The sequence below is a fragment of the Elephas maximus genome, chromosome 22 (genome assembly GCF_024166365.1).
Source record: "Elephas maximus indicus isolate mEleMax1 chromosome 22, mEleMax1 primary haplotype, whole genome shotgun sequence".
NCBI classification, from domain to species: Eukaryota; Metazoa; Chordata; class Mammalia; order Proboscidea; family Elephantidae; genus Elephas; species Elephas maximus.
Genome location: NC_064840.1, coordinates 81,942,965 through 81,958,410, shown reverse-complemented (window position 1 = coordinate 81,958,410; position 15,446 = coordinate 81,942,965). Strand labels below are relative to the sequence as shown.

Below are 15,446 nucleotides of genomic sequence, written 5' to 3'. Positions count from 1 at the left end.
TGTGGGGGGGATGGGATGTTTGAGTGCATGAGATGGGGAGGGGGACGTGTGAGTGTGTGTGAGCGTGTGCTGGGGGGAAGGGGACGCATGAATGTGTGTGAGATGGGGAGGGAGATGTGTGAGTGTGGGGGGATGGGATGTTTGAGTGCATAAGATGGGGAGGAGAACATGTGAGTGTTGGGGGGGGAGGGGGCAGGGCTTAAAGCAATCTCTGGTCCACTTGGGTACTCGCCAGTCTAGACGCTTCCTGTTTTTAAAGGACACCGTCCCTCCAGGGCTGTGCTTTCTAGAGCAGCAGAAGACTCCAGAATCTGCAGCAAGTAGCGGACATCTCAGAAATGGCAAAGTCCTAAACCCCTTGGTTAGAAAAACAGAGAGACAAGTTTTAACACACACCTTTCTAACTGAAGAAATCTCAAATAACTCAGCACATTTATGGTTTCCCCTTTACAATTTTTAAGGCTCATTTTGGAAATTATTTATCACTATAAACATCATCGGCAACACGAGGGGACGGCAAGGCAGTGCTCCATGTCCTCTAACAGTCCTAGGACAAGAACCCCGAGTGAACAAGTCAAACACTAGCGTTTCCTTCCCTGTGTTTGCTGCAGTCACAATTACCAAATAAAAGCCATCAGCAGAAGAAGAACCAGAGGCCACCAGCAGAAGAGATTGTGGAGGTGTGCAGCTTGGTTTTTTTCAAGCTTTCTTCTTCCCATTAGACCTTGATGGTCGAATAAAGCTCCTCTATCTGAGACCTGAAATAATTTCGTAACTCTGGTCTTTTAGCCTTCATTGTTGGAGTCAGGAGGCCATTGTCAACAGAAAATAATTCACGGTGTAGGGCGATGTCCTTGATCTGCAAATAAACAAGGCTGTTATAGAAGGAAAAATGCCATCTGAGTCTAGAAAGCGTATGTTGTTGTTGTGTGCTTATCAAGTCGATTACGACTCACAGCGACCCTACAGGACAGAAGAGAACTGCCCCATAGGGTTTCCTAGGCTGAAATCTTTACAGAGCAGATCGCCAGGTCTTTTCTCTTGTGGAGCCGCTGGGTGGAATCAAACCACAAGCCTTTCAGTTAGCAGCTGAGTGCTTAACCACTACACCACCAGGGCTCCTTAGAAAGCACATAAGCCACCGGAACGTATAAAGACCCCTGTGGGCGAACCAATCCATCTCTCGCCCCAGGTCAAGCTGCATTTAAACACTCTCCAAAGAGGCAGGTATTCTATTCTTAGGAGAGAATTCAGGACTGTATCCTGGTCTCCAAAAAAGAGAATTCACACCCCTGGGTAAACACCCCTCCCCTGCCAACACATTCCATCACTGATTCCACATGCATTTCTTTAAGGCATCTCATCCTCTATATTTTACACATATAATTTATGTGTAAAAAAATCTCTGTTACACCGGAATCCATGCACTTCGTTGACAGTCTTACCTGTTCAAATGGTTTTAGACCAGAATCCTTTCCAAGTCTCACCATGTCTTCTAGGATAGCTTTTTTGACATCCTAATAAGGTAACAAAACAAAATATTTCCTCTGTTGGAGGTACCTGGACATCCACAGGTACATTTAATGCAAAGTTTAGATAGGAAGGTAAACTGCACACTTCAGAGCCGTACCTTATTTCTGCACAGCTCTTCAAAGGATCCTTCTAGTCCCCTCTTTTGGGCCCAGGGACATAACGTCTCAACATCTGGTACCACAATCGCTATGAGAAATGACTTTAACACAGACAGGGAGTTGTTACACGGCTTGACTCAAATGTCCTAAAATAGTGGCTCTGAATTATTCCAGCATCACGGCCCTGAGAGAAGCCAGTGACAGTCTGACATTCTCTTGAGAACGTATCACCCTCCCCAGGAGTCCATGGGCCCGGCTTAAAAACTCCTGGCTCTAAAGTATGGATGGCATCAGGAATCCCAGAGTAATGGCTGAACAAATCACTAGAGACCGAAAACTCACAAAAAGCCTACTTTCTATTTACTTTTATGGATACTTTTTAATAAACGAGAGCCAAATAGGCAAACAAGGTGATAGATACCTGAGCACTGCTTTTAAAAAAGAGAAAGAAAATGTATACAGATTAACTTGGGGAAAAAAAAAATCTTTAATACCTCATCCTTCACAATATAACAACAATAAAACTAAAAAACAAAACAAAACAAAAGCATGGTAAGATTCTAAGTAAAAAAAAAAAAAAAAGGAGGTACATTCTTGAAGACGACAAGAAAATATTACGATAAAATCATTTAAAATCTCAAGATTTATAAAAAGATTTGCTTTCAGGGAACCCTTCCACCTTCTCTTCCTCACAGGTGTCTGCCCGACATTTTGACGAATAGACATTTTACTGCAGAATCTATAATTTTGACTTAAAGCGTATGCTGGTTCACGATCACTATCTGTTCTAAAATAATTTAGTTGAGTTTCATATGTTTAAAATTTTTAAACATTTTAATAATCACAGTATCAGGACTTCCTTCATAGTTGAAACTGTATATTACCTACCCCACACCTCCCTTGGGACACTAGGTGCAGTGTAATGGATTGGTTTTTCTGTGGCCTTTCTATCCACGATCTTGTAACTCCCACCCAGGTGACTGGGCGGGACTGTACGATAGGGTATTGTGACTCACCAAAGGGATTGTTCAGTTCTGCCATCCCACTGGGCTTAAAATGAGCCATCCCAGAGGCAGGAGAGAGAACAGCCCACCACCACCAAGGCAGGAGAGACCAGCAGGAGACATCGCAGTGGGCTTCCCAGCCCACAGAGCAAGAAAGCTAAGTGCCTTTGGGCAGAGACTGAGGGCCAGGGAGAAGCCTACACCTGACCCACGAATTTGGGACCTGCCACCCTCCAAAGCCATTTCCTTTATACAGCTCGTGAGTTCTCTAAGGCACCAGCAAATTGGGAAACCCAAAGACAGGAGGGAGAGCGCTGAGGGGAGAGAGAGTAGCTGATGTTACAGATGATGGAGTGGGACAGCAGCTTGGAAAGGTCAGACATTCGGGATGTCTTTAACCTCTGCCGCATAGGAACCAGCTTTGTGCTGACCCTTATGAAAGAAATTATTCATTTACTAGGCCACTCCAGGTAAAATACAAATATAGAAACTAAAGAAAAAAAAGTTTTCTGAATAAGAAATGCCAAGCAGCAGAAACCAACAATGCATCAATCACATTCTAGCACATCAGACATGAAAGTTAAGTCACACTAGGCTGAATCCTCCAATCCTATTTAAAGCCCCCAGAGTACAAGGCATTAGCAACTCAGAAGCACATACCTGCAAGCTTTCTCCATGGACAAACACCTGAGCAACAGGTTCACTTCGTATGTAGATATTTTCAATTTTTTCAGGGGCTATGTACTCTCCTTGTGATAGTTTAAATATGTGCTTTTTCCTGTCAATAATCTTCAAGGTGCCATTCTGTTTATCAGAGAGGAGGCAGCTGTGAGTGGGTCCAGGGAGGCTTCCACCCAGCATCAGTCACACTGTGAGGTACGAGGTTTTTACCCGCACTATCATTTAATCCTCGTAACATCTCGCTGGTGTTAGGTATTATCCCATTTTATAGAAAGGAAAACTAAGGCTTAGAGGGACTGAGTAACTTGCCCAAGGCCATTCAGCCAAGCACAGAGATAGAGAGGGAATCAGGAGCCCACGCGCACTCCACTCTACGGATTGGCATCCGTGACTTGTCAGCCAACCGGCAGCGCCTTGCTTTCTACCTTTATTTAGCCCATTTCATTCGTCTCATATCTGAGTTAGGTACGTACATATCCGGCTCTCCAAGTTAGTCAAGTCCCTCGAGAGCAGGGACATGGCCTTACTCACCCCCTCACAGTCTGCTGCACAGAATAAAGGTTCAATAAACGTCTGCTACACAAAGGCAGGGCGTCAGTTTCCTCTGTCACTGTTTCTCGGGGTGGAGTGGGAGGGTGCTCCTGGTCCTTTGGGTGGGGTGAGTCTTTGCACAAAGGACCACCCTACGTAACTGCTGGAGCATTGCCACCCTTAGACTAAATCAACCAAACGCTAGTAGCATCCACCACCACTCCCTGTCCGAACGGTAACCAACACCACCCCGTATCTCCATCCATTCCCACTCGGGGGCCACTGTCATGCCTCGGAAGTCATCTGCTGGAAAGGTTCCAGAGTTCCCTCATTCCACAACACTTTTCTATCTTAAAAAGCAGAGAAGTTATGAAATGGGCGCGTTAGAGCCAGAATGAGAACTGATACTTAACCCCTTAAACCTGAAAAGAAGGACTTAATTTATTCCTAAATAGCTTGGATATTCTGTAATCTGAATTGATTTTGGGGGGCATTTTTCTCATCAGTAAAAATCCCAGAGTATCAAATACCCTAAATCTACAATAATTTGGTCATACACAATAAAAAAAATCAGCCATTTTACTTCTTGCAATTAAACATGGTACCAGTTTACAAATATCATTGCTTGTTACCAGAGCTGAAAGAACTGGTCACATCTATGAGCAGGAAAAATAAGGCTTCTTTTACGAGCCTCTTACTCTTAAACTGTTTTGAATTTCTATACAATAAATGGTTCCTAAATTAAATCCAAAGGAGTTGGTTTAGTCCGTGCAACATTCTATTTTTAATGAGATGACAAATCTAAGAAACACATTTATATGTCACTAACAAATGAGGAAATACTCACAATCACTACCCATTAGAGAAATGCAAAATCAAAATTACAGTGAAATACTATCTCACCCGGACATTACTGGCATGAATCAAAAAAATCAAAAAAATGTTGAAGAGGCTATGGGGGGACGGGAACTCTTATGCCCTGTTGGTGCGAACGCAAAATGACACAACCATTTTGGAAAATGATATGGTGCTTCCTTAAAAAGCTAGAAATAGAAATACCACACAATCCAACAGTTTCATTTCTAGGAACACCTCCTAGAGAAATAAGAGCCAGAATAAACATATGCACACCCATGTTCCTCGCAGCATCATTCACAACAGCAAAAAGATGGAAACAACTTAAATGCCCATCAACAGATGAACAGATAAACAGACTACGGTACATAAACACACAATGGAATACTACGCAACAATAAAGAACAACGATGAAATCTGCAAAACACCTCATAACATGGATGAATGTGGAGGGCATTACGCTGAGTGAAATAAGTCAGTCGCAACAGGACAAATACTGCATGAGACCACTACTATAAAAACTCATGAAAAAGTTTACACGTAGAAACTTTGATAGTTACGAGGGAGGGGAGAGGTGGGGAAGGGAGAACACTAGATAGACAGTAGATGAGCGGTAACTTTGGTGAAGAGGAAGACAGTCCACAATACTGAGGAAGCCAGCACAACTTGACCAAGGCAAAATCACAGAAGCTTCATAGACACATCCAAACTCCCTGAGGGATGGAATTACTGGGCTGAGGGCTGGAGACCATGGTCTCTGAGGACATCTAGCTCAATTGGCATAACACAGTTTATAAAGAAAATATTCTAAATCCTACTTTGGTGTGTAGCGTCTGGCATGTTAAAAGCTTGTGAGCAGCCAGCTAAGACACATCTACTGGTCCCACTCCATCTGGAGAAAGGGAAAAAGAAGAAAACCAAAGACACAAGGGAAAGATTAATCCAAAGGACTAATGGACCACAACCACCACAGCCTCTACCAGACTGAGACCAGCACAACCAGATGGTGCCCAGCTACCACCACCAACTGCTCTGACAGGTATCACAATAGAGGGTCATCAACTGAGTGAGAGAAAAATGTAGAACGAAATTCAAACTCACAAAAAAAGACTAGACTTACTGGTCTGACAGAGACTGGAGAAACCCTGAGAGTATGGCCCCCAGACACCCTTTTAACTCAGTAGTGAAGGTACTCCTGAGATTCACCCTTCAACCAAAGATTACACAGGCCTATAAAACAAATAATAACACATGTAGTTCAACCATGTATACAAGGCTAAATGGCACACCAGCCCAGGGGCAAGGAAGAGAAGGCAGGAAGGGACAGGAAAGCTGGAAATGGGGAAGCAAAGGTCAAAAAAGAGTGTTGACATGTCGCAGGGTTGGCAACCAATGTCACAAAACAATATGTGAACTAATTGTTTAAAGAAACTAATTTGTTCCTTAAACTTTCACCTAAAGCACAATTTAAAAAAAGAAAGAAACATTTATTCACAAATTGCTATACATTCCAGGAAGACCACTGCAATTCCAAACTGCCTTGCTTAACCAATGCATCACCATCAAGCCACAGCACGTGTACTGTAACAAGCCAAAGTCTCTTTTGATTCCAAACAGAAACCAGCAACCAGAATTTCAAATAGAAAACACATTTGCTATAGTTAAAGGGAAAATCCTAAACAAATATTCTAAGAGTATAAACCTGTTCATTGCAGGAAGTGGAACAGTGTACATGACACCACTCAACAAGAACGGGGAGAGAAAAGTCAGGGTGCCACATGGCAAGTGTACAGCACACGGGACACTTTCTTTCTGACAGTGGAGCAAACCTATTTGTGAACAGCGGAAGGAACAACTTACTGGCAGCCATTTTCCAATGTCCCCTGTGTGCAGCCAGCCATCTTTATCCAAAGCTTCTGCTGTTTTTGCTGGGTCCTTCCAGTAGCCCTTAAAAACATTTGCCCCTTTCACACACACCTGAAGAATAGGAGGATTTGTTAATACCATTTACTGGGGTTTCCCTGAAAGAAAAAAAAAAAAAAAAATTGGTGTGTATGTGGGAAACCCAACCTTTAGCTAGAAGCCCTGAATTCCATGATCTAGAGGGAACTACCAGACCCCTCTGGGATCTTCTAAGCACCCCCAATGCCCCCACATCCTATTCATAATCACTTCCACTCCAGTGAAACTGTAAGGCTAATGCTTGCCTAAGTCCTGGCTCAAAGATGCTAGAAAACCCTAAAGGGGTTGAAATTACTTTGAAGTAATTAGGCTTACCATTAGTAGCCAGTAGCTCACTAAGAGGTAGCCAGGGCAATAAGCAGATGGAGATATGCCCTGAGGACTTAGGCCACTGGAGCCTCAGCGTGCTCCTGGACTCAAATCCCTATCACGCCGGGCACAAGAAGGCAGGTGTCAGTGTGCCCCTGAATGTTAAACGTAAAAGTTGCTTCATAAAGCAGCCTGTTCAACTCCAGATCACCAATAACACCAAGCTCAGTAGCTTTCTACGACCCTGTGTTAGAGAATGCTCCTGCATCCGTCATGGCTGGCTGTCAGAGAAAACGGCGTGAAGGATGAATAACTGACGTGATTCCACTCACCTCACCCTCGCCCTGGGCAGCCACGTAATTCATTTCTTCTACATCAACAAGCTTTACATAACTGCAAGGCATTGGGGGACCAACATGGCCTGTATATTAAATAAAAGAAATATCACTCATAATATCCTTCAGTCAACCTTCACATTATTTTTATAACAAACAAGCCTCCTTGCAATAAAAGAAAGCTGGTATAAACTTCTGGTTTCTGCTATTCTAGCCATTCTTCCCCTGGTAAACTCATTTAGAAAGTTTATTCCTAGAACAGAGGCTAAAATACTCAAAGTCTCATCAGGACATTTCCTAAGTTTGATGCTCTGAATTATTTTTCAAAGTATAAGGAATTTGTATGTAGATTTTAAGGGTTACTGTGAATACCTGGAAGCAAGCTTTCTGAAACGTTCACCTGGCTTCGATGATCTGATGGCCCCTGCCCACTACTGGTCACTCCTTTTTAACCAGCCCTCCCTCAGACAGACATCTTATTGTTCCAATTCTCCATAAGAAGACAGAACACATCCATCTCTGGCAAACCTCGATTATTCTCTGACACAACCACCAATTCTGATCAACATGGCCTTTACTGAAGGATCAGTATGGATAAACCTGTTTTACATTTAAGCTTATTAAGACAGGATACTGGTAGGACCTGTACACAGACCAAGTGGCAGTCGTTGAACATAACAAGGGGATACTGCATGGTTTAATGTCATGAATGTATCCTTTCACCATACTTATTCAGTCTGTGTGCTGAGGAGATAATCTGAGGAGATGGACTATAGGAAGAAGAATGTGGCAACACGGCTGGAGGGAGACTCGTTAACACCCTGCGTCACGCAGATGACACAACCCTGCTTGCTCAAAGTGAAGAGGACTTGAAGCACTTACTGATGAGGATCAAAGACTACACCCTTCAATACAGACTGTACCTCAACATAAAGAAAAAAAAATCTTCACAACTGGACCAATAAACAACATCGTGATAAATGGAGAAAATACTGAAATTATCAAGGACTACATTTTACTTGGATCCATAATCAATACCCACGGAAGCAGCAGTCAAGAAATCAAACAATGTATTGTATTGGACAAATCTGCTGCAAAAGACCTCTCCAAAGTGTTCAAAAGAAAAGGTGTCACTTTGAGTGCTAAGGTGTGCCTGACCCAAAACCAAGAAAACTCACTGCCGTCGAGTTGATTCCGACCCATAGAGACCCTATAGGACAGAGCAGAGCTACCCCACGGGGTTTCCAAGGAGCAGCTGGTGGATTCAAACTGCTGACCTTTTAGTTAGCAGCTAAACGCTTAACCCCTGCGCCGCCAGTGCCTGTCCCAAGCCATGGTGTTTTCAGTTCCTTCACATGCACACAAAAGCTGGACAGCGAATAAGGAAGACTGGAGAACTGACGCTTTTGAATTAGGGTACTGGTGAAGAATACTGCACACAGCATGGACTGCCAGAAGGACAAACAGATCTGTCTTGGAAGAAGTATGGCCAGAAGGCTCCTTTGAAAGTGAGGATGGCGAAATTTCGTCTCACATCCTTTGGACATGTTATTAGGAGGGACCAGTCCCCGGAGAAGGACATCTGCTTGGTAAAGTGCAGGGTCAGCACAAAAGAGGAAGACCCTCAACGAGATGGACAGACACAGTGACTGCAACAAGGAGCTCAAGCATAACAGGGACTGTGAGGGTGGCGCGGGGCCGGGCAGCGTCTTGTTCTGTGGTACACAGGGTCGCTGTAGGTCAGAGCCGACTCGATGGCACCTAACAAGAAGACAGGACAGTGCTTACTAATTGATCCCTCTTCTCAAGCGGTGTTCAGATTGGGCTGCCTTTTCCAAAAACAGTATGAACAGAAACTAGACGTATTTTTAAGAGTTTCACAAACAATTCTTCCTATGTTTTAATAATTTGTTTATCATGACTACTAATACAAATCATCTAGCTGTTCAAGAACCTGCAGTTAAAAATTAAACACTGTAAAGAAGACTCAGAACGTGCGGTGCTTTGATTACTTTTGTGTGGCCTTTCCAGACATGGTCTTCCAACTCCCACCCAAGTGACTGTGCAGAACTATGTGACAAGGTAATTGTGGCTCACCAAAGGGGGAGAGAGAGGGAAAGAGGCAGAGACAGACAGACAGAGGTAGAGAGAGGTGGCAGGAAAGACCCGACAGCAGAGAGCCGAGCTGGCAGCAGGAGACAGCATGGGGGCCTTTCAGGCACAAGAAGAGAAAGCCAGTGAGTGCCTCTGGGCAAAGGCCTAAGGCCAGGGAGAGGCGAGCCTGTGAGCACAGCTGGGGAGAACTGTATCTGAGTGATCCCAGGCCTGCATTGTAACTGCTACTTCCCAGTAAACCCCATAATCATGAGTACTGTCTGTGAGTTCTCTGTGGCCATTGTAATGAATTACCAAACCCAGCAGAGGAACGGAGAGTGCCACAGGGGGATGGTCAGTGTCAGGATTAGTAAAGATGGTGGAAAGAGGAGGCCTGTCTGGCTTCCACCTCATGGGAGTTAGCCTTGCACTGCTGATCCTGGTTCTCCTTCCCCCTTGTGGGGTTGGAGGAGGTCACACGCTGCCCCATATCATTTTTACAGAATGGTAGCATCAATCCCAGCAGAATCATAAATCTATGTTCCTAGACACTGGTAATATTTATAACATGCCAGATTAATCAGGGAGATTTATTTATCACAGTGTCAAGTATACTCTCAGCGTGGCACAGAGGGAAAGAGAAGTTTTACAGTCAGAACTGGGTTGGAATCCTGGCTCTAAAGCATAATGTTGTGTAAATTCTTGTATTTACATGCTATTTAAACGATAATCTACAGTTACCTCACATCTCACCAGGATCAAACTCACGTACCCTCCATGTTAAACACCTAACACAGAGCTTTATCTATGACAAATACACAATGAATTACTTCTGTGTTTGCCTTCCAGCTTGCTTTTTCCTTTTGGGAAAAAAGGTCTGTATCTGACTTATATCCGTAATCCCAACACCTAACACAGCCATTAGTACACAGTGTAAATTTACTATCTGTGTTTTAAATACACATAATTTAATAATTACAAATAATTAAACTAAATAAAAATAATTAGATCAACTACTTGTCTAATCAATTATGGGAAAGATCGCTGGGCCAAACATTTCCGAATCTGGTATAAAAGGCAACTTTACTACCACCCGGCACTACTCGACTCTGCCGTGAGAGCCATCTTACAGATAGCTCCCTGACGTCCAAGCTTGCTGTCCTCAAAATCAAACCCACTGCCACTGAGTCAATTCCAGCTCATAGCAACCCTACAGGACAGAGCAGAACTGCCCCATAGTCTATAAATCTTTGCGGAAGCAGACTGTCACCTCCTCCTCCTGTGGGGCAGCCGACAGGTTTCAACTGTCAACCTTTTGGTTGGCAGCAGAATGCTTTAACCATTGAACCACCAGGGCTCCCTTGTCTGTCCCAAGGCCTAACAATCTGAGACAAAGTCACACTTACTTGTGTCAGTAAATCCCCACTTTTAATATTTAAGTGATGAGTCCAATTCTAATAATTCTAATAACCCAACCCCGATAACCCAATTCCCACAAGGAATCTTCCACCAATCGTACCTGCTGTCCAGTCTCCAGGCACAGTCAGGCAGCAGCCGGCAGCGCACTCTGTCTGTCCATAGCCTTCATAAAACTGGCCACCAACAGATGAGAGATCATTAAAGGCGGACAGCTACCCCTTTGCTGGAAGTGCAGAAGTAATTCCGTTCCTCTAACCTCTAAGTAATGGCTGACTGTGGTGAAATTGCTTTTCAAATTTAGTTTAGTAAATTCATTCAATACTAAGTCGTGTTTTCCTCTGGAACCCAAACATCTTCACTCCCATCCCAAACATCAGCTACCATCCCCGTTCATTTTTACCTAACCTCCTGCAGACAGCAAACGAGAACACCTACGTTCCAGGTCACGGCGCAAACTCCCCACCAGGAAGGCACCTGCTTTGTCAGCTCCTGGCTCTGCCCCCCACAAGCTCTAGGTGTCACTGAGTCCCTGCTGTCTTCCGGCCCCTTAAAAGATGCTCTCTGCATGGCTGCAGGCTGGCTTATCACTTGTGATCCACTCCTATACTCTCATGCCTAACTCTAAATGCAAGTAGTGCACCCTACCCTGGAGAAAATTACGCAGTGGGCCTAAATACATACTCCCTTGCCCAGGGTAAAAAAAGACACACTCATTTCTCCAAGCAACCTAGGAATAAATGACCTTCCAGACAAAAGTAAGACACATACAAAGAGAATTAAAAATGACTTTTCCTACAGATGGTTCAGCATTATGAAGTCTGACAGGAAGTCGCGCCTCACCTGACAGCCAAGTGCTGCTCGCAGAAACGTCAGCACCGTGGGAGACACCGGCGCAGCTCCTGTGACCATCAGCCTGACTTTTCCTCCCAGGCTCGACTTACGGGGGGACAGGAGAGGACACGCACGTTAACTATCTGGAAGTAGGTGGTCACCTCAGTGACGAACCGCTACGGAGAATCCCCGGCACTAACTCACTACACCCTCTGCTGACAGCTACACAGAGCCCGTGCTCAGGGCAACGTGCCGAGAACCTGGAATACGGATCCATGACCACCCCAGTCACTCTCGATGGGTGTGACACACACCAACTAGAACAACAGTCTGCTGGATTTGTGGCAACTACCAGTTTTGGGTTTTTGGGGGGGTTTTTTTGACATCATGCCTAAAAAAGTTACCTCAAGAATGATACACTTATTCCAGAAAAGCTAAACAAAATGAAAAAATGGTAATACTACAATGCCCTAGGTAGATATAATACTGTTCAGATTTACCTTGTCCCTAATTTTTAGAAATATGCGAGAATTAATAAAAATATTTCATTCTCTCCTTCATCTCCGTACCTCTAAAAAAAAATTCTGATAAAAATTTTGAAACCCTAATCAGTTTACCTAGAAAACAACAGTTGTGAGTCCACTTGTTACCTGTATTTTGTGGAAGATGAGTCTATCCCACAGGCTGTTGTTTCTGACGATACCACTACGAAGCTCCGCTTCTTTCCTCTTGGACGCAAAGTCCAACAGCCACCGTTTCAGTGTGGTGTTTGCTTGTCCAAAAATCTAATGAGCCAAGAAACAGGAAGGTTCTCAGAGCCAGAAGCCCTGCCTCAAAACGAAGAGTATTCAAACTGCCCAGTCCAAATTCATTCTGGAGGCTGCTCATGTCCCTGACATAATGGCTGCCCACAGGGGGTTTTCAGTGGCTGATTTCTCAGAAGCAGATTGCCAGGCCTTTCTTCTGAGGCACCTCTAGGTAGACTTGAGCCTTCAACCTTTTGGTTGGTGGCTGAGTGCAGTAACTGTTTGCACTACCTAGGGACTCTTGATGTGGCTAAGTAAGTACAGGGAAACCTGTGAGAGTGGAAACTTGTCACGACTGCCTTGTTTTTCCGGTTCTCTCAAGTTTCGTGCCTCTGACAGGGCACCCTTACCACTTTTCTATCGCTCTCTATTAGTGGAAAATATTTGCGTTTACCTTCTCTGACAGGTCTCCACTTTATACAGGTTCTGGCTTTCACAAGTTTTACTGTGATATTTGACGTGTGCATGGAGCTTTAAAATTAATAAAATCATTTCACAGTTATTATTTTCATGTAAGCCAAATACCAATTTTATGAGACACATATGAGGGAGGAAGGAGGTAAGTCTCTTTTATAGATGAGAAAACAGGCTCTAAGGTTTACTGTGAAAACAAAATGACCCCACCTTATAGCTGTACTGTGCCCTACAGTTTCCAGAGGGAGTTCAGGAGTTTTCTCACCTAATCGTCACCAACAACTCTGTGAGGTAAATGTATGCTGATTTTACAGATGAGTAAACTAGTCCTGTGAGATTAAGAAGACTGTCAGCATGACACAGATGGGACATGGGTGAGCCGAATTCAAACCCAAGCCTCTGACTCGAAGCCCAGTGCTCTGTCCCCCACATGTTGCCCCCTGGAACTTACTCGGTCAAACATCCGGTTCAGCAGTCTGGGAACCACAGGAAAGACAGTGGGTTGAAGCACCTTGAGGTCGTCCATAAGCAGCCTGATATCTCCTTGGAAGAATCCTATTTTAGCTCCATGACACAGCATTATACACTTCAGAGGCAAACAGGAACAGCAAATATTTTACTGTTGCAGCAACGCTGCCACACATACTACACACAAGCCACACGTATTACACACAACGCGTATTACACACAAGCCACACATATTACAAACAACGCATATTACACACAAGCCACACATATTACACACTCCACATGTATTCCACACAAACAACACATATTACACACAAGACCTCAGTTTTAGTATTTTAGAACAGTTTTCAGAAATCTTAAAGTTACTAAATATAGGTAATTTTTTTTCATTCTCAGGTCATTGTACAACATGGAAATTTGGTATTTCTATTGATCGTCCTAAAGATAAAGGGTTAATATGAAACTAGAATATGGTGTTTTTCGTGATGACGACAGAGGTTCTGCTATTTTAGCTTCATGATACATATCTTTTGGATGAATGATATGGTATTATATATTCTAGATATTTTTAATCTTCCAGGAATTTCAGGTCTAAGTTATTCTCAAAACAAAAACTTAACTACTTGCTTACAGGCAAAATTTACTAAAGCCTCATTTTCTTTTATTTGAATCTAACTAAAGTTCCTGAGAAGCCACTTAATATGTTGAAGTTGGCAGGACATCTACTACCAGAGTGGCCTGCCATTCAGCTCTACCCTGCTGCGTGGTTTTTTTCTTGCTTAATGCCAACTGTATGCTGGCAAGCCATGTGTGCTAACAAGTAGTCTTCCTAGTTTAAATTTAAATAAGAAAGAGTCAAACAATGATGTAACAGAAGTGCAAATGGTCTCAGGTTTGAAAGCAAAAACCAGGAGAAAGACACACCTTCAAAGCCACACTTAGGTACGTACAGTATGGTCCATTATCCACTCACTTGTGATCACTTTAGAAACTCACTAGCTCTCCTAGTATAAGAAACAGAAGTAACAGATGGAATGTGGGGTCTAATGGTCCTTTAGGGCTGAGTAAATCCTACCGGGCAGCAGTAATCAAAGGGCTGGTTCTCTGTTAGTTACCTTTCTGCCTCCAGTACACAGCATAGTGCCTGGCACATGGCTGGCACTCAAAAAAATATTTGTTCAATGAATGAATGATGCTCACTGTTTTTCCCATGACTACAGAGCGCAAAATTGTCCAAGAAAACAAAGAGATGGTTCTTAGTCACTTTTTAAATTAGTCACACAACTGCACCCAGGAAACCCAGGCAAAGGTCAGCTAAAGATTATCCTGGTTTCCCAAAGGCGCTTAGAATATTGTTGAAAAAATCGGCCATATAGCAATTGAAGGCCAGACTATTTTCCAAAGCAGCTGTACCATTTTCCATTCCCACTAGCAGTGTATGAGGGCTCCAATTTATCTAGATCCTCACCGAAACTTAAAATTACCTTTTTTTTATTATAGTCATCCTAGTGCGTATGGAGCGGCATCTCATTGTATTTTGATTTGTATTATAAACAAGCACAATCAACAATAGACACTTCTTACAGAAGCTTCATTAGGGCTTGTAGAGTCAGCAAAAATTCATTTTACAATTAATCTTTCCTGAATCATCTCTATATTAGCATCCTCCAAAAGTCTGAGCTTCTACTCTTTTTTCTTTTTTTACATTTCACGTAAATGGAATCACACAATATGTGGTCTTTTGTGACGGGCTTCTTTCACTTAGCATAGTGTTTGCAGGATTCATCCACGTTCTAGCATGAATCAGTACTTCCTTTTTATTATCAAATAATATTCCACTGCGGGGACACCCTACAATTTGTATCTACACCCTTCACCTGATGGACATTTGGGATGTTTCCATGTTTTGGTGTACGAGTGTCTGGGGACGCATGTTTTCATTTATCCTGGGTATAACCTAGGAGAAGAATGATTGGGCTATGTGGTAACTTTAAGTCCAATCATTTAAGGAACTGCCAGACTGTTTCCAAAACAGCTGCACCACTTTACATTCCCACCAGCGGTGTGTGAAGGTTCCAATTTCTCCACACCCTCACTAACACTTAT

At 43.3% G+C, this 15,446-nt stretch overlaps 1 protein-coding gene across 16 annotated transcripts in view; it reads right to left on the bottom strand.

Annotated features, from left to right (window-relative positions):
- Positions 1-216: 216 nt before the first annotated feature.
- LOC126065973 (long-chain-fatty-acid--CoA ligase 1) overlaps positions 217-15,446 on the bottom strand; it is a 206,376-nt gene continuing 191,146 nt past the window's right edge. For 9 of the 16 annotated variants that reach the window (XM_049866668.1, XM_049866666.1, XM_049866667.1 and 6 more), the window contains 10 exons: positions 13,324-13,458; positions 12,303-12,437; positions 11,662-11,757; positions 10,922-10,994; positions 7,306-7,394; positions 6,563-6,679; positions 3,296-3,439; positions 1,631-1,732; positions 1,446-1,517; positions 218-859 (listed from right to left, as the gene is read on the bottom strand). In XM_049866668.1, the coding sequence (XP_049722625.1) occupies positions 719-859; positions 1,446-1,517; positions 1,631-1,732; positions 3,296-3,439; positions 6,563-6,679; positions 7,306-7,394; positions 10,922-10,994; positions 11,662-11,757; positions 12,303-12,437; positions 13,324-13,458 (1,104 nt within the window). In that variant the 3' untranslated portion in view covers positions 218-718. Of the gene's footprint in view, positions 860-1,445; positions 1,518-1,630; positions 1,733-3,295; positions 3,440-6,562; positions 6,724-7,305; positions 7,395-10,921; positions 10,995-11,661; positions 11,758-12,302; positions 12,438-13,323; positions 13,459-15,446 lie in introns of those variants that run through there. The other 7 variants (XM_049866661.1, XM_049866659.1, XM_049866660.1 and 4 more) reach the window with 4 other exon arrangements.